The sequence below is a fragment of the Marmota flaviventris genome, chromosome 12, assembly GCF_047511675.1.
Source record: "Marmota flaviventris isolate mMarFla1 chromosome 12, mMarFla1.hap1, whole genome shotgun sequence".
Classification (NCBI taxonomy): Eukaryota; Metazoa; Chordata; class Mammalia; order Rodentia; family Sciuridae; genus Marmota; species Marmota flaviventris.
In genome coordinates this window covers 54,241,243-54,267,875 of record NC_092509.1, presented here as the reverse complement: position 1 = coordinate 54,267,875, position 26,633 = coordinate 54,241,243, and the positions used below count along the sequence as shown (strand labels likewise).

General features: G+C 38.2%; 2 protein-coding genes across 6 annotated transcripts; one reads left to right on the top strand and one right to left on the bottom strand.

Moving 5' to 3' along the window:
• The first annotated feature begins 2,778 nt into the window (after positions 1-2,778).
• On the top strand, positions 2,779-22,370 carry Hnrnpu (heterogeneous nuclear ribonucleoprotein U). Of its 4 annotated transcripts, XR_011703955.1 has the most exons (16): positions 2,779-3,676; positions 4,537-4,648; positions 4,736-4,809; positions 6,752-6,891; positions 7,198-7,297; positions 7,643-7,755; positions 8,167-8,430; positions 8,644-8,763; positions 9,324-9,452; positions 9,554-9,722; positions 10,006-10,260; positions 10,539-10,723; positions 11,092-11,163; positions 16,711-16,781; positions 18,784-18,880; positions 19,397-22,370. XR_011703955.1 is itself a non-coding variant. In XM_027928545.3 (14 exons), exons 1-14 carry the CDS (start codon positions 2,995-2,997, stop codon positions 11,643-11,645), a joined length of 2,469 nt encoding a protein of 822 aa, XP_027784346.1. In that variant the 5' UTR covers positions 2,780-2,994; the 3' UTR covers positions 11,646-12,710. The 4 variants fall into 4 exon arrangements, 2 of the variants coding, with proteins under 2 accessions (XP_027784346.1, XP_027784347.1); XR_011703954.1 differs by having other exon boundaries at positions 16,711-18,880; XM_027928545.3 differs by lacking the exons at positions 16,711-16,781; positions 18,784-18,880; positions 19,397-22,370 and adding an exon at positions 11,592-12,710 and having other exon boundaries at positions 2,780-3,676.
• Cox20 (cytochrome c oxidase assembly factor COX20) lies at positions 20,645-26,633 on the bottom strand. 2 transcript variants are annotated; one of them, XM_027928548.3, is made up of 4 exons: positions 26,528-26,633; positions 21,477-21,591; positions 21,291-21,354; positions 20,645-20,880 (listed from the first exon to the last, which is right to left on the bottom strand). In XM_027928548.3, the coding sequence occupies exons 1-4, from the start codon at positions 26,567-26,569 to the stop codon at positions 20,754-20,756; spliced, it is 348 nt and encodes a 115-aa protein (XP_027784349.1). In that variant the 5' UTR covers positions 26,570-26,633; the 3' UTR covers positions 20,645-20,753. The 2 variants fall into 2 exon arrangements, with proteins under 2 accessions (XP_027784349.1, XP_027784348.1); XM_027928547.2 differs by having other exon boundaries at positions 20,645-20,892; positions 26,528-26,632.

Here is a 26,633-nt window from a genome sequence, read left to right as displayed (position 1 = left end):
GCTGGGGGTGTTTAGCTCAATGGTGGTGTGCTTGCTTAGCACACAGGAGGCCCTGGATTTGATCCCCAGTATTGCAATAAAACAAACAAACAAATAAATAAGAAGCAGGGCTGCGGGTATAGCTCAGTGGGAGAGCACATGCTTAGCATTTTAGAGCCCCTGTATTTCATCCTTAGCAGCACACACACAAAAAATAAATCAATCTTTAAAAAGTGTGTATATATATATATATATATATATATATATATATATATATATATATATAGCTGGGGTTGTGGCTCAGAGGTAGAGCACTTGCCTAGCATGTGCAAGGCCCTGGGTTCGATTCTCAGCACCACATAAAAATAAATAAAAGTATTGTGTCCAACTACAACTAAAAATAAATAAATATTAAAAAAGTATATATATATATATATATATATACACACACACACACACACACACACACATATACATATGAAGCAAAAATAATTACTAAATTAGATCACTATTTGAACTTTTAGGTGGCAAGATAAAACATGGAATGGCACTTTTTTTTTTTTTTTTAAGAGGACAGACAGTGAGATGATGGTTCTTGGAACATTTAGAAAAACCTTTTCTTTAAATATTGTTTAGAGCAACCCAATGGAACAGAAGGAGCACAGGTTGGGAGTGTGGGTCTCAGCTTCCTGAGTTGTACCATGAGCAGGCAGTAGATTATCTGATCCCATTAAGCTCTAAAAGTCTGCAAAGCTCTTGGAGATAAAGCCATGGAAACTTTCATGTGCATCAAAAGCTATATTTCACGTCTATTATTACAACTGATTTAATATTCTAAGAATGGCTGTTATAAATCTATTACACTTGGATACATAAACCTCTTTCATAGTTTAGTTTCCTTCCCAGCTACATGAAAGTTGTTTCCATATCCCTAATATTTAAAAATGTAAATAATGACTAAGGACATTTGCACATTTAAAGAACCATCACAATAATAATATTTAAATCTGATTAATTAAGGGATTATCCAGTTTGTGATCATGTAAGCCCCCCATAGCTCTCTTCCTGTTTTTGAACAAAGAGCAAATAACAGTTTGTTCATGAGTATCAAAGACATTATAACCAAAGGGTAAAATAGATTTTGGCACCATTTTGGGGGCAACCCTCATTAATTTAAGAATTATCAGTACTGTACACAGTTTGTTAATTTCAATTTGAATCATTTTACAAGTATTAATAGTTCATCTTTATACACTACTGCATGTTAAGATATGATGCTTCTTAAAAACTATCAAACAGAAACTATAAAATAAAAACTGCTGGGCATCCATGGCACATGCTTGCAATCCCAGCAATTCAGGAGGCAGAGGCAGGAGGATCACAAGTTTGAGGCCAATCTGGGTAACTTCGTGAGACCCTGTCTCAAAATAAAAATAAAAAGAACTGGCAAAAGTAGCTCAATGGTAAAGTGCCCCTTTAATCCCAGTATAAAAATAATTTTGTAAATAAAATAAAATTTATTAATCAGCTAAATTGTATTAGCCAATAGGAGAAATTTAACATTTTTACACTTCGAAATTTCAAGTAAGCAGTGGGGCACAGTATTATGGTGCCAGCTAGATCGCTAAACCCCTGGTGTAACTTAACTCCTGAGACACTGGCTAGTCACTAAGTAGATTCTTTGAGGTTTAAGACATTAACTTCAATCACAAATCTAAATTCTGGCCCCCTTCCTAAAACTTCAAGAACATACCACAGCTTTTATATATTAAAGATTAAATTTAACCTCTAAAACTCAGCAACGTCATAGATTTCTTTTTGAGAATGACACTTTCTGTTCTTTAGACTAAATCGCTTTTTTTTTTTTTTTTTAACAAGCTCTGAGTTTTAGCATGATTTGGTTAAGAGTATTTCTAAGAATAGGAAAAGAATATAAAAAGTATATAGCTAGCTGGGTCACACCTTTATTGTTGGCTGCTGGGACCTCCTAACCAGACTACCAGGTAAAAAGCTGGAGAGAATGTCTTATAGTAGGCATGCGTCATTTGGTAGAGAAAACTCAAGAGATGCTATCTAAAGCTTATTTAAAGGCTATTAATAACTGAGAATAGCTGCCATGAAAAGGCTCATAATGTATGCCATGCAGTATGGAGTTAAGTGGTACAACAAATCTCTGTTTCTCAGGCCTTGCACCAGGGGTTGTGGAAGAAACAAAAGAAAGGCTTTGCCCTCGCCCTTCCTGAACTTAAAATACAATTCGCAAGGCAGGACTTGAAAAATTAAGCCGAATATTAAATAAGGAAACGAAAAAACTCCCTGCGTAAAATAATTGCCAATTTGTGTTATGCACGTCAGAAGTGGACTTTTTAAGGAGATTAAACGAATAGCTGGAAAAATAGACAAAAAAGCAAATCTAAGATGGAAGGTGAAGGATTCGAGTTGAAAATGCCAAGTTCAGGACTGAAAGCTTTTGGAGAAAGCGGCCTCCTGGCAGGAAAAGCAAGAAGCAAAAGGTGTATTGCCACTAAAGAACAAGAAAGGCCAATAGTTTTTGCAGTGGATCGGTTTAACCGAAAGGCGGTTTCCTTTTCCTCCATTTGCTGGGTCCCAATTGGAAGCGCTCTGTACCGCCCGCGCCGCGCTCTCGGACGGGCTCGGCGTGGGGGCGGGGAAATAGGGCTGGGAAGGGGCGGGGCCGGGCGCGGGCGCGCTCCGGCTCTCCTCCGGCGCAGAGTCTCGTCACGTAGGGGGCGGGGCGGCTATATTACGTGCGCGGCGCCGCCCCTGCGAGAGGACGTTGCGTGCTCGCTCGCGCCAGGCGAGTCTCCGCGTCTCCCTCGCGAACTCGGTGAAAGGATTTGGCGCCGTTCGACAACCAGGCGGGTCCGCTCTGCAGCACGAACCCATCTCCAGCCGCAGCTGCCGCCCGGGCCGAGGAGCAGCCGCCGCCACCAGTGGCCGAGGGAGCGGAGCCGAGGTTGAACTAGCACCTATCGGTGAATCGGGGCCCTCACCATGAGTTCCTCGCCTGTTAATGTTAAAAAGCTGAAGGTGTCGGAGCTGAAAGAGGAGCTCAAGAAGCGGCGCCTTTCCGACAAGGGCCTCAAGGCCGAGCTCATGGATCGACTCCAGGCCGCGCTGGACGACGAGGAGGCCGGCGGCCGCCCCGCCATGGAGCCCGGGAACGGCAGCCTAGACCTGGGCGGGGATTCCGCCGGGCGCTCGGGAGCAGGCCTGGAGCAGGAGGCCGCGGCTGGCGGCGACGAGGAGGAGGAAGAGGAGGAAGAAGGGATTGCCGCGCTGGACGGCGACCAGATGGAGCTAGGGGAGGAGAACGGGGCCGCGGGGGCGGCCGACTCGGGCCCGATGGAGGAGGAGGAGGCCGCCTCGGAAGACGAGAACGGCGACGATCAAGGTTTCCAGGAAGGAGAGGACGAGCTCGGAGACGAGGAGGAAGGCGCGGGCGACGAGAACGGGCACGGGGAGCAGCAGCCTCAACCGCCGGCGACGCCGCAGCAACAGCCCCCACAGCAGCGCGGGGCCGCCAAGGAGGCCGCGGGGAAGAGCAGCGGCCCCACCTCGCTGTTCGCGGTGACGGTGGCGCCGCCCGGGGCGAGGCAGGGCCAGCAGCAGGCGGGAGGTAAGAAGAAGGCGGAAGGCGGCGGAGGCGGCGGTCGCCCCGGGGCTCCGGCGGCGGGTGAGTGCTGCGTTGTACGTTGCGCGCGGCGGGAGGCCCGCGTGGGGTGGGGACCGTGCCCCAGGCCAGCCGGAGCCCCGCAGGGGGGAGGGAGCCCCGGGCGGGGGCTGCTGCGCGGTGGGGGAGGGGCATGGGGAATCCCGGATTAAGCGAGAGGCCTCGGGCTCGGTGTGACGGTGGTGGCAGTGCCTCCATTATGTGGCTCGGGAGCCGGGGGGGAGCTGCAGCTGCCGCTGGACGGGGGGGGGGAGCCCCGTCGGCCCGCGGTGGCGCCGCCGCGCTGCGTGCGCGAGGTGCGGGCACATGTCTCGGGGGGAGGGGAGAGGCCCGAGGTCCCGGGGCGGGCGCGCTTTGGCGGCTCTTCGCCGCGGTATTGTGCAAGGAGCGCAGGGGCTCGACGTGACGTCACTTCCGGCGGGAGGAGCCGGGCGCGGAGAGTGGGGCGGAAGATCAGTACAATGCGGCGGCGGGGCGCGCGGGCCCGGGTAGAGTGGGGGAGGGGAGGGCGGGCCGCGCGAGCCCCGCTTGGCCCCTCCCCCCTTCCTGAACTCTCGTCGGGATGCACGTGGGCTCCGGGCTTGGGCCGCGCTCTTTTTCTTTGGCTTTCTCGAATTGTCTAGTAGACTGGTAAAATTAGTAACGTCTTTAGACTGCGTCACTAATCTCCAGTTCAATTCCAAGCTGATTGTTCTTTGAATTCACATTTGGTTCGTCGATTAAAAGGTCCTAAAAAAAAATAACAGGGTGAAGTCGAGGACTTCTGCGCCTTGAAACAGAAAAGGTGGTGGGTTATTGTTTTGATTCTATTTTTAAGAAATTTTTTGGCCACTTGGCATCTCAAAGAGTGTTGTGTGTTATAGGAGACGGCAAAACAGAACAGAAAGGCGGAGATAAAAAGAGAGGTGTTAAAAGACCTCGAGAAGATCATGGCCGAGGATATTTTGAGTACATTGAAGAAAACAAGTACAGCAGGTACAGGATACGAACCTAGTTTGGCTTGTACCCATTCTTCATGCTTTGGTAGGAAAAGCTATATCAGGAGACAATTCTGTCTTTCAGAGCCAAGTCTCCTCAGCCACCTGTTGAAGAAGAAGATGAGCACTTCGATGACACAGTGGTTTGTCTTGATACTTGTAAGTGAAGCTGATACTCTTATCCCCCCTGCCCCCCAGTTATTGAATACAGTGGTTTTTTTGGTTCCAAAATGTTAGAAAACAATGTTGAACTTAAGTGAAGAAAGCTTAGGTTAGTGTTTTCTAAAGGCAGGAAGATAATGGTTTTTATTTTGGATTCTGGTAGTATTTAATGTTTAGTACGACTGCACTTTCATTGATAATTTAATAGGTTGTAGCAATTTGATAACATTTTATGACTTAAACTCATTCTTAATGCCAATTTTTGACTAACAGAAAATTGTAAAACTACTTATCACTGTCCTTATAAGGCTTCTACGATAATTTCTTTTGTGTGGAATTATATTAAGTGAGCTATTTGGGTTTGTTAAATATTTACTAATGACTTTTCCCATTAGCACACAAGTATATTCCCTATTCTAAAAGATTGTAATATTACTTTTTCAATAACTGCTCTTTTGTTCTCAATTCCAGTTCAGTAGCTGCTGCTTTAACATAAGTTGATTTCTTCCAAAGACCTGGGGCAGCAGCAGTGGGCTATCACTGGGCCACTAGCTTTCTTCAGCAGCGAATGGTATCAATGGCAGCGCTGTAAATACTTCTACTTTACCCAGTTGGGCTGCAATTGAGTATGAGGAAGTATTGCAAACCTCTTAAGTGGGCCTTGGCTGTCAGACTTGCATTTTTTAATTATAAAAAAATTATTGATTTAGTGTTTGGTCAGAATGCACAACTCTTCGAGATTAATAGAATGAAGGGTAGAAATAAATTGAGGAGGAGGAGGTAAGGTAATAACCTGTTCTGGTAGCTAAGAGGAGTTGAAGCTTAGATTTTTCATGTTTCCTTGTACGATTGTGGATTGTGTTAAGTGTGAAACTTGATTTCTTTTTGAATACCCCTTACAGGTAGTTGAGTCTTAAAACTGCAAAGTAGTTGAATTGAAAGTTTTATGTCAAATTCAGTTGCTTAAATACAAAATTGGTAGGAATTGGCAAGGTGCTGAAGCAGTGATTCAGAAGGGGTAATGTCATTGCATAGGAATTGGGTTTTTATTGCCTATTACCAGGAGTATTAGTTTATTAAGGGTGATAATGGGTGTAGACACAATTTGTTTAATTATATATCAATGATGATCAGAAATTTTAGGAACAAAGCTTATTTAAGGAGAATTCTAAACTGATCAGATTGATCAATTCTAAATTCTAAATTGATCAGATTAAACTCTGATCAATTAAAACTAAATAAAACTGCTTTCTAAATTGAGGTTAGTTGTCTTGTCAAGGGAGAACTCTTGAGAAAATACATGTTAATGAGCTAGTGACCCAAAGATAGCTAGGTAAAAGACGATTTGGATAATCCAGGAAGTGGTTAATCTCCAATTGTTATAACTGGAAAGCTTCTGCAAGGGGACCTAAATTGCTGTAGTAAACCTTTAGATGACCAGGTTAGTGGGTTCAGGCTGTCTGATGCACAAGTTGTAGAAAAGAATTAAGGACCTGGAACCGGGGTGTTAAGTTACAAAGTGCAGGATCAACAGCTCATACTCTTTATTTTAAAACATTGGCGGTGGCCTCCCTTCAGTTTTATTGTGGCACTGGTAAATTCTACCTGGTTCTGGCATGCTTCACTTTGATTTCCTGCTATCCTCTACTGCTTGCCTCTAAATCAAGGTAAAGAGCAGAGCAGGTATGTATTGTCACATTGTCTCAATTTTGCTTAAAACACATTAAGCCTTGGTTAATTTAATAGGAAGTTTATTCTAGTACATAATTGACAAGTGACTTGGTGGGAGTGGGGTTTAAATTGAAAGTTGGAACAGCATGATATATAAAAACTTATGCGGCATTAAAATACTTGTAAAAACTTAACCAAATTTTGTCTACATAGCAGAAATACATATATTAGACGTCAAAGGAATAATTGGTATTTTATATAATTACAGATAATTGTGATCTACATTTTAAAATATCAAGAGATCGCCTCAGTGCTTCTTCTCTTACTATGGAGAGTTTTGCTTTTCTTTGGGCTGGAGGAAGGGCATCTTATGGTGTGTCAAAAGGCAAAGTCTGCTTTGAGATGAAGGTAAATGCAATTTTGTGGTGTGCCCCCCACCATCTTGGCTTTTTAAATCATACCTGAAAAAGCTACGGAGGATTTTTTTAAAAACTGGCTAAATTTTAAAGTACAAATTTTTAAAAAAACTTTTAGCTAATTGAAACCTTTCTTGCTCTGAGTTAAAAAGTGCTCACTTTTAAAGTTCTTATAAATAAAGGATAGGGAGCAGGGAAAGAAGGAGAATCGGGTGTCTTCTCCCCAAGTGAGAGAAGTCAGGATTCAGGAGTTTATCTTTCTTGATTTACAGTTTGGTTTAATGATTTCACTTTTCAGGTTACAGAGAAGATTCCTGTAAGGCATTTATATACAAAAGATATTGACATTCATGAAGTTCGAATTGGCTGGTCACTGACTACAAGTGGAATGTTGCTTGGTAAAGTTTCCATTTGAGTACTGAGGGCTCTGATTAGAGTCTGATTTCAGTTAAAGATTTAGAAGGCTTTCTAACTATAGTTAAACATTCTGTTAGTATTTTACAAATGGGTAATGCTAGCATGTGGCAGACAAGCTGAATTTTGGCTTTTCAGTGATTTTTAAAAAATGTAGGACATGGTTAAATTTTATCCATTACTCCGTATTTATGTGTATATATTCAAGCTTGCTCTGGTAGATAAGTTGAAGATTGTTAGCTTATTTGTGCTCTACATGTTAAGTAATAAAAACAGTGGGGCTTTGGACTGTTTAAAAAACATCAGTTTCATGCAAGTTATTTTCTTAGGTGAAGAAGAATTTTCGTATGGGTATTCTCTAAAAGGAATTAAAACGTGCAACTGTGAGACAGAAGATTATGGAGAGAAGTTTGATGAAAATGATGTTATTACATGTTTTGCTGTAAGTTATTGCTAAAATTCGTTATATAAGTGAAAATATCGTTTAGAAATTCTAAAAAAATTAAGGTCTGGATCAGCTTTTAGTATGATAGATAAAAATGCATGCACTGGTTTTGGGTTAAAGACTAGTAGAAGTTGAAAACTGGAAAGGTAAGGGAAATTTTTAAGGAAGCATTTTGACAAATTATTAAACATAAAATTGGCCTGAAAAATCTAATCCGTCATCTGGGGCAATGTTTTTGATTCTGTATGTGTTTCATTCTAATGTTCAAAAAGCTCTTAGCATTTAACCTATAAAAATATTTTCTAAGGGTAAGCTTACTCCTTATTTGAATTTTGATTTTTTTTTTTTTTGGGAAAGATTGTAGGAAGCAGATTCAAACTGTTAAATTTTTTTTCTTCTATTTAACAGAACTTTGAAAATGATGAAGTAGAACTCTCCTATGCCAAGAATGGACAAGATCTTGGCGTTGCCTTCAAAATTAGTAAGGAAGTTCTTGCTGGACGACCACTCTTTCCGCATGTTCTCTGCCATAACTGTGCAGTTGAATTTAATTTTGGTCAGAAGGAAAAGCCATATTTTCCAATACCTGAAGACTATACTTTTATCCAGAATGTCCCCCTAGAGGATCGAGTTAGAGGACCAAAGGGGCCTGAAGAGAAGAAAGATTGTGAAGTGAGTCATTTTATTTTTTGTAAATGTGGCATTTGAAGATTGCTTTTGTTTGACAAAAGTGTTTTATTTGCTTTCATATGTTATACCTGTTGCTCCCAGCCAATGATTTTTCTTTTGCCTTTATAGATAATAGTAAACTTTCCATGAACAAATCTTGATGTGTCATCTAAAGAATTTGGATGTACTTAAAAATGAAATTTTTTCCACTTGCAGGTTGTTATGATGATTGGCTTGCCAGGAGCTGGAAAAACTACCTGGGTTACTAAACATGCAGCTGAAAATCCTGGTAAATACAACATTCTTGGTACAAATACCATTATGGATAAAATGATGGTAAGTAAAAATGTTGGGTCTGATTTCAGCATTTAAAGGAGGCCCAAAAAGGGGGATAGTGGACCGCAGCTCAGTGAGAGTCCTTGCCAAGAATGTGCAAGGGTTTGGTTATTGTCAATCCCTAGCACTTAAAAACAAAAACAAAACAAAACAAAAACAACCTTAATACTTATTTAAGAAGACATTGAAGGTATTCTGTGTAACTCCCCCTCTTTTTAAAATGTATTTTGTTAATATATTAGGGGGTGGGCAAAACAAAATTAATTATTGGGTTACTTCAATTAGCTCTCAATCTGTAAGGCAAATTGCATTGTAGTTGATAGGCTTAGTCATCTTTTTCATAGATTTTTTTTTTTTAAATTTTTTAGCAATGAGAAGAATTCAGTGGTCTTACAATATGATAAAAAGGACTACTTTTTGATAGCAATAAGGGAAGTACAGTGTTCAAACATTTAAATTATAAAGTGTTACTTGTTGCTTCCCATATAGATCTAAGCTGGTATTAAACACACGTGACTTGATTCACAAATTCAAATGAAAATTTTAAATTTTAAAAATAGGTGGCAGGTTTTAAAAAACAAATGGCAGATACTGGAAAACTGAACACACTGTTGCAGAGAGCCCCACAGTGTCTTGGAAAGTTTATCGAGATTGCTGCCCGCAAGAAACGAAATTTCATTCTGGATCAGGTGAGTTGTAGCTTAGAAGTTGAAAAAATGTTAACTGGTACTTGGTTTGGTATGGAATTAATGTTTAAGGTTATAAACTTATTATTTTTTTCCTTTACAAGACAAATGTATCTGCTGCTGCCCAGAGGAGAAAAATGTGCCTGTTTGCAGGTTTCCAACGAAAAGCTGTTGTAGTTTGTCCAAAAGATGAAGATTACAAGCAGAGAACACAGAAGAAAGCAGAAGTAGAGGGAAAAGACCTACCAGAACATGCAGTCCTTAAAATGAAAGGTGTGGAATTGAATTTTATTGTTGCTGTCTTGTTTCATTTTGTGATCTGTATCTGAGAAATTAATATTTTGCAAGTACTTTTGTTGGAGGAATTGCCATTAACTCTTGGGAATATGAATGTGTTTGGCTCATTGTAATTATTTTCAGAAAATTCATTAAACCACTAAACCATGAGTAGATATAGTAATCTGTTAAAAATTTTAAGCTATTCAGGAATAGAAAGTTTTAGGATTATGGATACTTCCCGTGAGTTTCTGACTTAATTTGATTTTATTCTTGGCAGGTAACTTTACTCTACCAGAGGTGGCTGAGTGCTTTGATGAAATAACCTATGTTGAACTTCAGAAGGAAGAAGCCCAAAAACTTCTGGAACAGTATAAGGAAGAAAGCAAAAAGGCACTTCCACCAGAAAAGAAACAAAACACTGGCTCAAAGAAGAGCAATAAAAACAAGAGTGGCAAGAACCAGTTTAACAGAGGTGGTGGCCATAGAGGACGTGGAGGATTCAATATGCGTGGTGGAAACTTCAGAGGGGGAGGTAAGTTAAATTTGAATATTGTGTTTAATTCAAGATTGAAGTGGGAGAATCTTGTAACTTGGGTCTGTAACTTAAACAGAAGTTTGTTTCTCATTGATCTATGCTGCCATCAAAGTAACTAATTTAAAATTTTAGTGTGATTTGATTCTAAACAAAACTAGGTTGTGTAAATGCTTAAAATTATCTTTTAATGCTTTTATCTTAAAATATTTATTTATAACTAAAATAAGAAATGGGCCAGAAGAGGCCTAACTGGGTACCTACTTCCTTGCTTTTAGCTCCTGGGAATCGTGGTGGATATAATAGGCGGGGCAATATGCCACAGAGAGGTGGTGGTGGCGGCGGAAGTGGTGGAATTGGCTATCCATACCCTCGTGGCCCTGTTTTTCCTGGCCGAGGTGGCTACTCAAACAGAGGGAACTACAACAGAGGTGGAATGCCCAACAGAGGGAACTATAACCAGGTAATGATAAACAGGCATTGATGGTCTGTAATTTAGTCTGTAAAATTATAGGATAATGTTGAGGAACCTCAATAAGCAACTAAGGAAAATGGTGTGTTTGCATTGATGTGAGAAAAAATTTAATATTGTAATGGTAAAACAAATTCATTTATTGGTTTTTCCAGGTATACTAAGTAGCAAAAACAGGTGGATTTTTACAAAGATTTAAAAATCTATAAGAAACCTGCAGAAGGGTACCTAGGGCTATTTCCCCAAATTAATGTCTAGCAAGTTGTCCATTTGTGCCCACTCCCACTTCCCAATCACGATCCCTGCAGGCATGATAAATTCTTGGTTAAGACTTAAAAGATTTTTTTTCCTTTTTGTAGAACTTCAGAGGACGAGGAAACAATCGTGGCTATAAAAATCAATCTCAGGGCTACAACCAGTGGCAGCAGGGTGTAAGTAATTTCTTACATGATTATGTACATTAATTGTATTTTGAGTAAAAATCAGTCTCGAAAAGATCTTGTCCAGGGATTGAAGTGTTTGTAAACCTTAATAAGGCAAGGTATGAATTGTGTTGTAGTCCATAAATAGGTTTGAGTTTGCCATAACTTACTATTTTTAACGAAGTAATATTTTAATATACAGTTCTTTGCTAGCATTAATTGTGTAAACTAACCAAGTCATGATGTGTTTCTTTTTGTAATGTGTATTGATAAATAATGGGATAATAAAACTAAATCTGGTTTGATAGAAATCAGAGGTATGACAAGTATAATTTATTTCCAGCATTTACTCTGAATTAGATTCATTGTCATTTCCTAAAAGCAATTTGAGTGGCTTATTGATGTTTTTTCTTTAAAAAAAAAATTTTCTCTTACAGCAATTCTGGGGTCAGAAGCCATGGAGTCAGCATTATCACCAAGGATATTATTGAATACCCAAATAAAACGAACTGATACATATTTCTCCAAAACCTTCACAAGAAGTCGACTGTTTTCTTTAGTAGGCTAACTTTTTAAACATTCCACAAGAGGAAGTGCCTGCGGGTTCCTTTTTTAGAAGCTTTGTGGGTTGATTTTTTTTTTCTTTTCTTTTTTGTACATTTTTAATTGCAGTTTTAAAGTGAATCGTAAGAGAACCTCAGCATTGTGCACGATAAGAGAATGTGTCAGTATTTCAGGGTTCTACATTTTATCTGTAAAATGTGACTTTTTTTTTTATCACAACAAAAGTAAAATGTTGCTTTGTACCTGGTGTCTTTTATTAAGAATTTACTCCCCTATTTCTCACAGAGAATAACAGTCGGGAGTCATTGTCACAATATAATAGAAATGTTAGCAACCAGATTCATGTAAGGACTAAGTGGTCCTCATGAATTGCATTAAGACTCTGTACTGCTCAATATTACACTCCATCCTCTCTCTAGTTTGCTGGGTAGTAGTGGAGGGGATAAGCTAAATAGTAATTTCCAATAAAGACTGGGAAGGCTTTTTCAGTTTAAATGACAATGGAATTGGCATAATTGGGAATGAAGCTAAAACTTGAAACCAACATGGAGAAGATGGAGTGTATGTAGAAGGGCTGTTAAAAATGTAAAACTTGGTTGCATTATTTGTGGAGGCTCAAACTTGTGAAGGTTAAAATACCATAATTTTTCCATTTGTTCTGCATTTTGATTCTGAAAAGAAAGCTGGCTTTGCCCATTTCTTATTAAAAAACTTGTTGTAAATCCAGTTGTCTAATGGGATCTATATGAAGTTAGCTATGTCTGTATGCCCTTCTCCCACAAAATACTGTATAACTAGTGTGCTTGTAGTAGTTAACTCCACCATCTTTGTAAGCTAATGAAATTGTGAGTCACCCATTTATATCTTAATTTTTAATCATGTCAGTTCTTGAATGGGTATCTCCTTAGCCTGCTGATTTCTTTTTCTTTCTAAAGAAAGTGGGTGGAGAAATTAATTTAGACGTTTGTTTGCAATAAAAAGAATTCATTTTACTCTTGTTTTGGGATTCTCGCCATCAAGGTTCAAAATCCCTTTATACAACTCCCAAGAGGAGAAATTTTAAGTGTGTGCTTTCTGGACAGCTTATTCTTTACTCTGTACTTGGAACATTTAGGTTTTAAAAACTTAAATGTGTACTGATGATTGATAATATGAAGTAAAGTTTGAATTCTTCCCTTCCCCTCCCCCCCAGACGGCTTTTAACATTTAATGAGGGGAAAAGGTACTGGCTGGGAGAAGTTAACGCTCACTGTATCATCTTTATGAAATGCTAACGGCTGTCCTCAACTGATAATTTTATATACATATTTATGATACATGAAACTCCAGGAACAGTTGCTTTTAGAAGCCATCATGTAAGCCAGTTGTTGATTTCACTACTACACAACACTGCTAACTTAACTGTAGCTATGTGATAACATTAGATCCCCTAATTGTAATTTTATTGGGTTTGCACAGAACACTTAATCTTCTAAAGGACCCTCACTGTGAAGTGAGGAATCAGGAGTCAAACTGTAGAACTAAAATTTGACTTCAGTGTAGTTTTATTTTTTATTTTTGTGTTTTAGGCTGTTTCTGGTAAGTTCAGGTTTGCTATATTTGAGTGTTTAGGATTTTGTTTTAGCCACTGTAAAATCAGATTTTTAAACTTCATTTCATACTCCTAGAGATTTTTTTGGTACAAGTTAGTTTTTAGATGGTGATGTAGGTTCACTTGAAATTTTTGGGATAAAGGTTTGATCACAATAGAGATAATTAACAATATGAAGTAGGTTTTTGTATTTTTAGCAATTACTGCTAGCAATCACTGGCACGAGTTAACTTTTCAATATACATTGTGAAGGAAGATTGCATATACTTAATCAATGAGGAAGATTCCAACTTTAATGCTCATCAGTTTAGGTGTCCTACAGTTTATTTGTGCCTTTCAAAAAGTCTTGAGTATACCTTGTAATTAAATTGCCTAAATTAATATCCGCAGCAAGAAAAAATGGTCAGATAATACTAGGCAGGCCACCATAGCTCCAAAATTTAGGAAGGAGTAGGGACAGATGGGAGAAAAAAATGCTGTCTGGATATGTGTTAAACTTCTAAGAAGCAATTTCATGATTAGGGTTGTTTATACTTGTATGAAAAATAATCTTAGTAGTTAAATTTGGAAAAGGGGATGTACCAACTAGGCAAGCAAAGGGGAGGAAAATAGGTAAGTTAATTTCAAGAAATGTCAAGTTTTGGCAGATATAAGACTTTGTCCTTCACCCCTCCTAGTTCCTGCGCCCAACCCATGGCAATACAAAAAATAAAAAACCTCAAACAACACTTAGTTCTGAACAAATCCTGACTTGGGGGAAAGCTTGACCTTGCTTTTGGTTCAAGGAGTGCTTTTATGTAGCAAGTTTTGCAGCTCTTAGACAGTAATGTGTTGAGCCAAAAATGCAGGGGGTGGGGAAACAGCTCAGTGGAATAGAGCACTTGTCTTGCATGTGCAGGGTCCTAGGTTCCATCCCAGAACCCTTAAAAAAATGTTCATAAACTGGTACTACAAAAATATAGACATTTATAGGGAAAAAGAAAAACCAATAATGCAAGATAGAAAACAACTGTCAGCATAGATTTCCTTGGTAGGTTATATAATCGTGTCTAGCCTTTGAAGGGCTCTGGCTCTGACCTTTACAAGGGCAGTGACCAACTTACAGCCTTAGTGGCCTTGTGTCCAGACAGCAAAATAAAATCCTATAATGGAAGATTTCAACGGCAAATGACAAGGGAGCAGTCTTAAAAAATTTGAAAGAATTTTTTTTTTTTTTAAAGAAACGTCGTTAGTAGTATTTTGAGAATTTTTTTCATCTGGGTATTTTATATTCATGGATACACCTTAAAGATTTGTTAGTTAGGTGAATTGGATAACATTGTCTATAAAGTTCTGTAAACTTAACACGTTTTTATCTCAGGACGTTGTTTAATTGGCTCCATTGCACAAAAACAAAGTATAGCACCTTTTAAGCTTATTGGCATACACTTGGATAAAGACTTAATTGTAGAACTGAGATTTTTTTTTTGTCAAAACTAGAATGAGTTTTAAACAACTTTTCCATATATAATTACAATCTTGTTTTCTAAAAGAGAATGAAACTTGTACCCAAGAATAATTCAGTTAGTCACTCCCTAGTCTCCTATCAGATGTTTCCTCTGGGAAGATAATGCAGTATTGTTTCTGGAGTTTTTTTTTTTTTTTTTTCCTGTAAAGTTTTTGAGATGGTTTGTTTGAGTCTAAAAGTCCATAATTCTGCAACTGAGATTGATTGAGGTAGATCTTGAAAAACTGGGTTTAAGTTTTAATGTTTTTAGTAATAAAAGCAAGGATATATATGTTAAGGGTTGGCAATACATTATAATACCTATGCACTGGAACTCACCTAAGCATAAATTATAAAGGAACCGTTAGTAATTTCTATTGGCAATAAAAACTAATTAAATTATGAATTGCCTAAGTTTACCTAAAATTAGCTCAGTAGAACTGCAGTACTCTTCATATGTGGATGACTTTTAGCTTGGATTGGGGAGAGGCACAGTTGTCATTCCTCCTAAGTTTTTATATTAAAAAAAAATAGATTTAGCCAGGCTACTGCTTTTTTTTTTTTACTTTTTAATACTCAGTTTTTTTTTGCTTAATACTGGCACTATTAACAGGTACCTTTGTAAGAGAAGCATTAAAAACACTATGCATCAAACTAGTACTGGAGTCACCTTTGTTTTAACCTTGGTATTAAAAATAAGCCCTTTGAGAACTTAGAAGTGAACTGTAGTACTTTCTGAAGTAATATTCATCCCTTAATATTGGGTAGACAAACATTAAAGCTAGAGGTCACCAGCTACCCTTTTGCTAAGTATATACTAGTTTATTTGGTGTTAACACATCAGTCTCAGATTGTGCAAAACAGGACCATGGGAAATAACAGAAGTAGTTTGGCACTTAACATTAAGAACATTTTCACATCTTTGCTCCTTGGCTAAAAATATAGGTGATTTAAGTTTGACTCATTTCTCTAGGAACTTATTTATTTAGATCTATATAGGTTGGAGATTGAAAGGATTATATTAATAAAGCTAACCTTGAATCATAAAACCCCTTTGTATCTTATGGGGTTCCCATTGTTGATAAAATAGCACTGAAGATAAGTGATAGGTTAGGGCATCAGTAATCCTTGCTTGGTTAGGTGAGCTTTTGGCATAACTTAGTTATTAGAGCAAGGAACTTAATAATAGCCTAATTTCCTTTAGAATATAAACCTAAGGTTTCTTTTTCATGCCAAGATTCAGCCTACATTTGAGGTATGGGGTTTTGGCTTAACATCTTAATCTGTGGGTACAAGAAAATTTACTGTAGTTGAAAGAGATGAGGTAATGACAGATGAGGCTAGCCTCTGGAAAAATGTCTTATAAAGGCTTAGTTCCTAGGTTGCACTGTTAAAATCACCATGCTTGGTGATGATATAATCATGAGCATGTTCTGCTTGATAATATGCAGTACTGAAAGTTACTCAGGGATTGCAGGCTAAAAAGCTGAAAGCATCTGATATCTACCAAGTTACTGTTTCTCTTTTTTTGTGGTGTTTTTTTTTTTTTTTTCTTGACAGTCCCATTTCATTGTACTATGGGAAACAGAATCAGTTTTGCCTAATAAAATGTATGTGGCAAGCACTTGAAGCATTGCTACAAATGGATATTAGCCAAAAAATTTAAATGAAACCACCACCAACAAAGAGGGCTAGAATATACAAAAGTGTGATGTAAATAGTGTTAAAGCCTACAGAGAAGACGAAATTAATACTTAATGATCAGAAATTATTTGGCAGTTTCTAAAGGTACCTAGTTAAGAGACAGTCATGGACAAGTACAATAATAAAAGGTTCCAACGTACTTTATTTTTTATTTTGGAAAAGTATAATAAAGAAAAAAATGCTGATTTAAATTTCATCTCCTTTTCCTTAGTCTGTCCATGTGAATGTGCTGTGTGGAAGAGTAAAAGGGCCCAACTAAATGTGTTCCAGTGATTCTAATAGGTATTCCAAATTAATTGATGCTTGTATATTTAACAGTTGTTATGTTAGGATTCTGGGATCACCCTAAAATAAAACTTATTAAAAGATGAGGAAGAGCAACTGGTAACCTTGATGTACAGGTTATATAACATTTCCCAGTTTCTCCCTTGAATACCTGAAGTGAAATACTTGGTATTCTCTTTGCAGTTGATGGTCCTCTTGCATAGGTTTACAGGAATACATGCAAAGACCCAAGTCCTTTCCTTCTGTTAAACTTATTTTATATAACATTCTCCCTACTTGCAGCAGTTTATTTCCAGAGTTCAAATGTGAAATAAGTTTAGGATATTTTTCTGTCCTTAGATTCCCCAAATCTTTGTTCTTTTTATACTAAATACACAAATATACTAGTTTTAGGAAAACAGATTTGAGGTCCTGTTTGGATAATGAATGATATAATAAATTCATATTTCAAAATGTAAAATCAGCTTAGAAAACTAAATTTAGAACTTAAGATGAAGAAATGGGGAAGACTTGATATGAGTTTTCATTATGCCAGTCCAGAGTATATAATATACTGTTGTAAGTCTGAAGTTTAAATTAAAGTCTTGATAAGCTTAGAGGAAATTATTTTTCTCCACTATGTTCTCCAGAAAAATGTCTTTAGGTGAAATGAGAGGACTTGGATACAGGTCTGATAACAATGTCACTATCAGGATTTGCTCAATGCAAAACAGCTCTACTCTAAAAAGTTGACCTAATGGCTTCTAAAGAGCAGGCACCTCAAGGTTTCATGACCATTTCTGTTTACATGAGGAAAAACAAAACTATAAAAAAATAAACTTTTTTCAAAAATGAGCTTTGAATTTATGTGGTAAGGCACGTTTTATTTCACATGACTTCATGGTATAGTGCAAGAAACATTACTATGGAAATTCATCCTTTAAGAAATCAGTATATGCAGAAAATGATGACTTTGAGATCCCCTAAGGGGGTGCCATATGATAGCTGGTTTATTAGAATTTCTAAAAACATGGTGGAAGAGATGCCACTTTTTAGGTTGACCTACACTTAAAGTGAACAAAAGAAATCTTTCGTCTATTAATATAATCTGATAATCTTGAGATACGACTACTCAGTGTCATCCTTATTCTAGAAAAATAGAAGAATAAAGTGAATGCAATGGTTGAAAAGCACTCAAAAATATTTGAAACACGTTGTAGTGCTCACATTATAAGCTTCAAAATGGAATTCTGAAAAAATGTCCTCATAATGTAATTTTTCTTGTTCCAGCAGCTTTCCCTTACTAAGAAAAAGTTTTAAAGCATTTAAAAAATGGAACTTAATGTACATAATAAGCTGTGTAAAAAATACCAGTATTTGGGTGGTAGTGGATATATTGACACATTGAACTGCTAATTACTGGACTAATTTTTAAGTTGCTTCCAAAAGTTATTTCATTCTAGAGGACCATTATAAAACAGAATTGTAGCAATTGTTTTTAATTTTTCTACTTTCCTCATTAAGGTCTGCTTTACCCAAAGAATAGTGTATATTTTAACATGACTTAAAGGGGTGAGTTTACCCCATCACAGATTTTTATCTGGGAATAGAAGGATTCAAACCCTATTTGATCCCTAGCTCTTTGCTGAAAAGTGCATAAACAGGAATCCTGAATTTATTATATAGACCTCCTCGCATTATGTAATCGAAGCAAAGGGAAACCAGCGATGGAGTTAGAGGTACGTAGACTAAAGAGATGCTTGCAAATACAATAATGGTTCTAGAGTAGTCAAGATTTCTTGTTGCCGAACTCAGCATAAATCACAAGTTAAGAGAAAAACTTAATTTAAAAGCCCTGAGGTCCTTTTACTGAGATGGAAAAGCAAGCAGTCCAGCCAAAAGGAGGGGTGAGGGAAGGGGGGAAACACATAAATCATATCTTAGAAAGTGTCAAAGCAAGTATAATAGATAAGCCATGAAAAATTTTCAAAACTAATAACTGTAATTCTATTTTAATCAGCTATTTAGCTGGTACCCACTGCTATATCACCTAGTGTGAAATTTTGGAATTACGGAGCAATGGAGGTGCGCTGGAAGCTCCCAAATGGGCATGGAAGGTAGGTTGTTTTGAGTTTAATAAAATTTGCAGTATGTGAAAGTATGGATCGGGTATAAGTCTTAAATCCTACCCGTTGGTGAACACTTAGTTCATTTACTTTTTTGTGCCATGTACTTTAGGAATGTAATAGGAAACACTGTAGCACATACCAGTGACCCAATGAAAGTGCCTACTGCAAGAATTAAAGCACAAAATATGTGAAAAGCTAAAGGAAAAAGTGACTATGATTCCCAGATGGTGTAAGCAAATGAAAAAAAAAAAGTAGATCAGAAAGGCATTGAAAGTGAAAAATTTCTGATTAGAGACATGGATTAATTTGTAATGGTCAGTGTGACAGATTTGGCAAAACTTCAGTTAGGATTTGAAGATTATTGACTGAAGTAGGAGTGTCAGGACCATTTTGTAACATTTTAGTAGTTCAAGAAGAAAAATGATCATGTAAATGTATGTAATGGCATTTTAAAAGTAATTCAACTAAATTAAATATTTTATTATAACTTTGTTTTTAATCCAGGTCTCCAGTTTGTGCAGGCATTCTGCTGTGAAAATGAACTGACCTTATTTAATGGTGAAGTCTTTGGAAATTTTACCAATCGAGAGGTTTCTCTTTCAGGGTAAGATGTAATTGAAGTATGATAGAACTAGGACTTGACTTAATCCAGCTGCCCAATTATACAGGTTATTTATGTTAGTAAACTGAAGCTGTGAGCATAAATAGCTGCCCACCCAGTTTGTTAAATATCAGGTTACTGATTAGTGCTCATCTTAAAACATGGGGAACTCATCACTGAATTTTTAACAATTTGGTCATGGCCAGTTCAAATAATGTAGAATGTTGGTTTGTGCCAGATTTATGGAGGTAGATCAGAAAGGCATTGAAGTGGTCAGATTTTACAAGCTCCTTTCCAGGAACTTTCCTTTATTAATTATCCAGGTCCTCCTCAGAATGTGTTTGACATCACACAGCCTCTGCACCCTAACTACTGTAACCTTGATAGCCACAAGGTGGGGAGGGAGATCTTTCTGAACAGAACTAAAGTAATTACACCTTTCCTTTGAAAAAGAAGTAGAACAAGATAACTAATACTTTAAAGACATCTGAGTTCACTGGTGTCTCCCCCTCCATACCACCCTCATGTTTCTTTTGTATTTAAAGAAACTGTCAAGCTGTTTATTTAAATAGGTATTTTTCCTCAGACAGGGTCTTGCCATGTTGAGCAGGCTGGTCTTAAATTCCTGGGCTTGTTTTTTCTTCTGAATAGCTATGACTACAGATGTACTGTATCCATCTTAACAAGTAATGTTGACACCAGAAATAGCTTCATTCCATAAGAAAGGGAGTCTTCTCCTGGATAAGTAAATATTGGGGGATAGATTTTTAATGGTCACTGATTTTAACCAGATTGTCTAAATGTATGATTCTGCTATTCTTTTTCCACTACACCAGCTTTTTTAACTGAAATATTTTCATATATAACATGTGCTAATTAAAAAATTTCACTTAGAAGTGAAAGCCCTGTATGCATTGTGATGAGCAGTTGAGAAGATCGGGAGTTTTGTTTTTTTTAGGCAAGTCTATAATCCAAGATTCTATGACTTAGTGTCATTAAATTTGTTACTTACACACTGCCAATAAATTCTGTTTTAGAGGTGATATACCCACTACACCTACTATATAAAACACATGACCTAGGAATACCATGTTGGCAGTAGGTAAGGGCCAGATTATATTGGAAGTTTTCATGCAAGTAAAGAAAAAGACTGCAATTTACACATAATTTATTTGAGTTTTATTGTACATAATACGTGGCTGGTCCCAATGCTCACACTGACTTGAGGGAGATGTTTTGAATTTTTACGCTCAGAGTTGCTCAGTTGCTGCTGCTGCTGCTGATTTGTTTTCTTTGAGGATCAAGGTGGGTGCTTTCATATAAAATCTGGTTTTTAATTCCTTCTCTGGCAATTCTTTCCTGGATTCTTTGCTTTGCATGATTATACCTACAGGGAAACCTTGTAAGAAAAGATAAATCTCTGTAGGAATTTAACTATATATAACACAATTTCAAAATGCTTACAGGTGACTACCCAAGACAAAATTACAAATAGTCTAATTTGGAGTGTTTTTGGGTAGTTAGGAGTCAGAATACTAGTTGTACACATACTCATGAAGAAACCACTGGGAATAGTTGAGGCCTTATTAAATTTGTTCAGGCATTCAACAAACGATGATAGTTAACAGATTGCTTTTTTGCAAAGGCAAAAGCAGTATTGTTTTGCAAGGCAGATTTCCCTTAAAAATAAAGAGTCTTTAATGACTTCCAGAATCTTCGCTATTTCTCTGAATGTGCATTTGAATTTTAGGTAACCTATTAAAATCATGGAATTTCAGGAATACTTAGGAAACATACCAGCATCCTAAAGTCACCAGGATAAATCCTCCCACTCCAACATCACATGATCTTCTAATTCTACCTGTCAAAAATAAGCATCACCACTAGAATATAATCATCATGCATGCCTTATAGACTATAGTTAATCCATCTTGAAAAACTGCTCAAAGAAATGTTTTTATACAGAGAAATAAATATACTCACTAGTTAACAAAAAATGTCCAAGTCCAGCCACAACAGATCCCAATGAACCATATAATATCGAATCCCGTGCACAGGGAATGTTTTCAACATCTAAAATTCCTAGGAGCTTAAAGGGCTAGGATAAAATAGAAAAGAACCTAGATTGAACAAGAAAATGTTTTAGTCCAGGGTGACCTGGCAAGATTATAATGAATAGTACAGCTTACATTGCCTTTGATTATGTCTTTTAATTTGGAAACCTTGAAAATTTGGCCAGAAGGCCCTCAGAAATTATTAAACTTGACTTTCATCTCACTGAGTATAAAAGCAATGTAACTTGGGAAACAGCAATGCTGACTTTGATGTTAACTAAAAGAATATCAATTGTTAGAACAACCTTTCATGGGAGTACACTGGGCCTGTACTATCACATCATCTTGGTGTGATGGGACAAATTGGGAATCTGGAGAGCTGAATTTTTGTTAATGCTTTTCTCCATTCATTGGTTTTATATTTAACTGGGATGTCTGTCACTCTAATTCTGTCTTTTAGGGCTTTTGGGAGAGACAAGACATTTAAATTTAACTGACATTTCTTATAAACAAATCTAGAGTTTCAGAACCCAGTCTACTACCTCCCAAAAAAGTCTTACAAAATGAGAGATGATAATTTTCAGTAACATTGCTTTTTAAAGGAAGCCAGCCACTGTCCATTTCACATGACTTTTTAAAAAACAGGTTCATATGGTGTGGGGCCATTGTGGGAAGATTCTGTAGGATGAAATAATAAAGGAAAGGACAGGAATCAAAGTCATGATAACAATTGTATTTCCATCCATGTTTGCTGCTTTGGCTCAAATCTGCTGGAAAAGACAAAATGCCTTGGTTCATATTAAAGTAAAAATTGCACACTCTTGATGATTGTCCTTTTTTACCTCCTGTTTCCCTCTACTCTCACATGAATACAGGATCTGCAGTGAATTTTCACATAGAGAGACTTGTTTATGGAAATTTAATGTGTTACGTTGATATGTTACCCTCAAAAAGCCTACTCCTCTAGGAATTAGATTAAGATGGGGGAGGGGGCGTTGCTAATACCCATCCAATTTATACGAAGCACAGGTTCCTTTAAGCTCCCCACCCCCCCATTGCCACCTATTGGGATTCCTTTTTGGAATTTGTTCAGTTTTCTTATATTCTATTCAGTTTTTAAGTAAATGTGCTAAATTATACCTGCCAAATAAGTTAGGTACCTTGAACTTTTAAAAGTCTGCCCTCATACTTGGATTCAGATTTGGGGTTGGACCATGGAGCATAAGGGTGCCCCTTTTTGGTATCAGGAATTGAACTCTTAAGCCATATCCCCAACCCTTTTGATCTTCTGAGACAGGGTCTCACCAAGTTGTCCAGGGTGACCTTTAAGTTGGGATACTCCTGTCTCAGCTTCCTGAGCTGCTGGAATGTCCATAATGGAATAATCTTGGCTTGAAAACAAGTTAAGAGTTATCAGAGAAACATGATAGTTCTTGAGCTCCACCCTCAACAAAACTGGTCTAAAGTGTCAATACTGTGAACTTGAGCTCAAATCTAACTAATCGGTAATTTAGGGGTAGGGGTCATTACTGGCAGGCTCATAATATCACAACGTGGCTTCAGGTAAATGTGATGGAAGTCTGACCCCGAGGCCTGTGTCACTTCTGCTCTTTTAACCCTTTGATAAATGAAAGCAAAAGACTTTAGGAGAAGCATTTTCCAAGTCACTATGAAAATCTTATGCATTCTGTGGCTGGGTGTCAGGCAAGATGGCAAGTTCAAAGCCAGCTTCAACAACTTACAGACTGTTCCAAAATAAAGAGGGGTTGGGATGTGTTTCAATGGTTAAGCAAAAGCAACCCTGAGTTCAATTTCCAGTACCCCCCCCCCCCCAAAAAAAAAAAAAAAAGGGAAAGATGTTCAAGGACTTACTTTGTTATCAGGGGTTTGACTGGGGCTGGCTTTGAACTCAACTTAATCCTCCTGTCTCAGTCCACTCCCAGCTTAGTTGTTCACAACCACGTCTGGCTAAACTAATTTTTTAAAATGTCATTGTCTGATCAGTGAATTTTTTAAACTCACAGATTGAACTCATGCATGCTACGCTCTACCACTGAGCTACAACTGCAGTGATATATTAAAAGCTTTTTTTTTTTTTTTAAGTTGTTGATAGACCTTTATTTATTTGTGGTGCTGAGAATTGAACCCAGTGCCTCATAATATGCCAGGCAAGTGCACTACTGCTCAGCCCCAGCATTAAAAGCTTAGATTTTATTAAAGAGTTTATCAGGGGCTAGGGATGTGGCTCAAGCGGTAGCGCGCTCGCCTGGCATGCGTGTGGCCCGGGTTCGATCCTCAGCACCACATACAAAGACGTGTCCACCGAAAACTGAAAAATAAACTTTATTTATCAGTTCACTTTGGAACTACTGGACGCTCTAGAGATTTTCAGATCAAATTGGACCTACATTTGTGCCCATGTTTTTTTCCTCTTGTTGCAAAGGTGATCTAGAACTAATCTTCAATACTTGTGCACCTGATTCCCTTCTGCCTACACAAGAACTTTTTTGTCCTCATGTGCATGAGATTTTTCTATTATAATCATGATAACAAAATTTTCTTGTTTCCCAGCAAAACTACTTGAGTTACCTTGGTGTACTTCTCCACTTAGAAACCTTACGTTCTTTGCTGATACACTGGACATGAATTTAAAAAAAAAGATTAAGCAAGGATGACTCTTAGGTTTTTGGCCTGTGAAGCATTTATCACCTGTACTCCAAGGATACCCACTTTGCAGCATCCATCTTATCAGATGTGGAACAGATAGTCATTTTGTTTTTAAATAATTTAACTTGGTTCTGAATACAGTAATGTCTCCTGGGCAGTCCTAGCAGCTTTGTTTGTCTCTACAGACCTTAAATGTTGGAAGTGCTGCCCTTTTCTGGAAAGAGACTCTGCCTACTGATACCTCTTATCTCAATCTTGATCTTAATATTTCCATAAAACGGGACTTTCCATCTCAAAACCTTTTATGTGGTACTGAGGATCGAACCCAGTGCCTCATGTATGCTAAGTGAGCACTCTACCACTGAGCCACAACCCCAGCCCCAAAACCTTTCTCTTAATGACATCTCTACTCAAATAATTTTCCAGCCAAAAAAAGAATCATCCTTTCATCTTCAAATCCATGTACAATGTATTTGCAAGTTCAAAATATGTGCTGAACCTACTAGTTCTCAACTTTTAGTATATTACCAAACTAACATCTATCAACAGTATCTTAGGTCTCTCTGCCATCACTCTAAAAATGTGTGACTATATCATTCTCCTAACTCTTCATGGCTTCTGAATATGCTCAGTATAGTACATACTCCTTACCACTACTACAAAGGCCTCCATGTGATCTCATACCTGCTTGCTTCTGTTTTCTAGTCTCTTGTCCTCCACTCTAGGCATACTAGCCTTGACATTTCTCTACAAACCTAATACACACTGCATTTCTCTTGGGTCTTTACATGGTTGACTCAGTAAATGAAATTCTTATTGTTGGATTCCCCTACTAGAAAGTGAGCTCCATTAAGGATAGGGACTTGGCCTGTTTTGATGAAGACCATATCCCTACTATATAAGTTTGATGCCAGATAGTGTAGGTAACATTGTAAATATTGTTTGACTTCTTGAATTCACACTTCACTTTTTGTGAATAACTACCAAATTTTACATTTTCAAATTTCTTGAAGGACAATAATGAGTAAAATTTAAAGGGGAACTCTAGGTTTTACCTTAGGTTTGCTAATTCTAATAAATAGTTATTTTCCCTGGGTTGTACTGGAACAATCACTGACATATCCTTTAAAAAAAATAACTGCAGGCTTCCTTTTCTGACTTCCTGGGCTGTTATTCAGACACAGCTTATTACATAATTTTCATCATCTCTGATGAATTTAGATAGGTATTACTTTTCTCATGAGCAATTTGTGGGGTATACCCCACCACCCATAAATCTGGCGATATTGAGGTTAAGGTCTATAGCCACCTTTCATTCACTGACTACAACTTGTTTTGCTACTCGTGAGTCAAATAAATAGGTCCATACTTACCACTTTCTCCCTTCATTCTTATTACCTCTGTACATCAGTCAGCAAGGCACCATGCATACCTTTTAACACAAGCTACTAGGGAGACTGAACTAGGAGATCAAAAATCGGAGACCCGTCTGGGCAACTTTTTGAGACACTCAAAAATACTGTAATGGTGAAGCTACGTACAAAATGCCAGATAGGGAAACACCTCAGTCTGCTTTTGGGGAGTCTCATGAGACCGTTCGAAGGCGACAGAGAACCTAATTCAGCTTTACTACACCAAGAATTTGGATTTTACGCTGAAAGAAATGGGCGATTAGGACTGGATTTTAAATAGGCTGAAACTGTATAGTTTATACTACGGAAAGCTCTTGCAAACAACCGTGGTAGTGGACTAAATAGGGGAGAGCGCCAAGAAACAGGGATGCAGGTTAGGCAGGCTATTAGTTACACCACTACGTTGCACTCTGCCATGTGGTCCAAAGAAAGCTAATGGGAATCCCCCCGCCGCCCCCTTCATCTGACCTTTCTGCTCTGGACATAACCGGAATATAGCCAAGTTTTCATTCCTTAACATTTACTGAATCTGTTTAATGTGTAGAATGCCACATTTAAGGCAAGGTACCTGTCCTCGGAGCATTTTCATCTCGCAACAAGCAAAATTCAATGTAATGTCCTCGTCAGCAAAATTTTGTCAAAGGATTCAGTATTGGCTGTTTCATAACAACCTGCAAATCATTAATATTGCTGATCGCTTTCCCCTCGTTTAGGACAGGGTTGTCCAGGCCACTAAGCGCGGGAGAGGACTAGTAATAGTTATGATGGTTTCTTGCATTCGCCTGGTGGAGAAACTGGGGACCCGTGCTCCAAGCCTAGGAAACTCAGGACGCCGGGTCCTTACGCGCTTCCCGCCCCACTCTCCCTTCTGAGATCGTGCGCCCCGCCACCCCCGCGTTACCTTCCCCTTCCCGGACTCGCCCTGCTCCGGCACGGCCGCCATGGGGACCAGTTGGCTCCTCCAGCCCCACCTTGCGTCCGCCCAAGGCCTCAGGAGCGGAAGCCAG

Bases quoted from the DNA above. Each gene is read 5' to 3' on its own strand.
- Hnrnpu (XM_027928545.3), top strand. From the start codon at position 2,995: ATGAGTTCCTCGCCTGTTAATGTTAAAAAGCTGAAGGTGTCGGAGCTG. The intron at 8,764-9,323 runs GTAAGTAAAAAT...TTTTAAAAATAG, and splicing joins CCATTATGGATAAAATGATG to GTGGCAGGTTTTAAAAAACA. The intron at 9,723-10,005 runs GTGTGGAATTGA...TATTCTTGGCAG, and splicing joins TGCAGTCCTTAAAATGAAAG to GTAACTTTACTCTACCAGAG.
- Cox20 (XM_027928547.2), bottom strand. From the start codon at position 26,569: ATGGCGGCCGTGCCGGAGCAGGGCGAGTCCGGGAAGGGGAAG. The intron at 21,355-21,476 runs GTGAGTATATTT...TATTTTTGACAG, and splicing joins TGGACATTTTTTGTTAACTA to GTAGAATTAGAAGATCATGT. The intron at 20,893-21,290 runs GTATGTTTCCTA...TTTTCTTACAAG, and splicing joins CTGGTGACTTTAGGATGCTG to GTTTCCCTGTAGGTATAATC.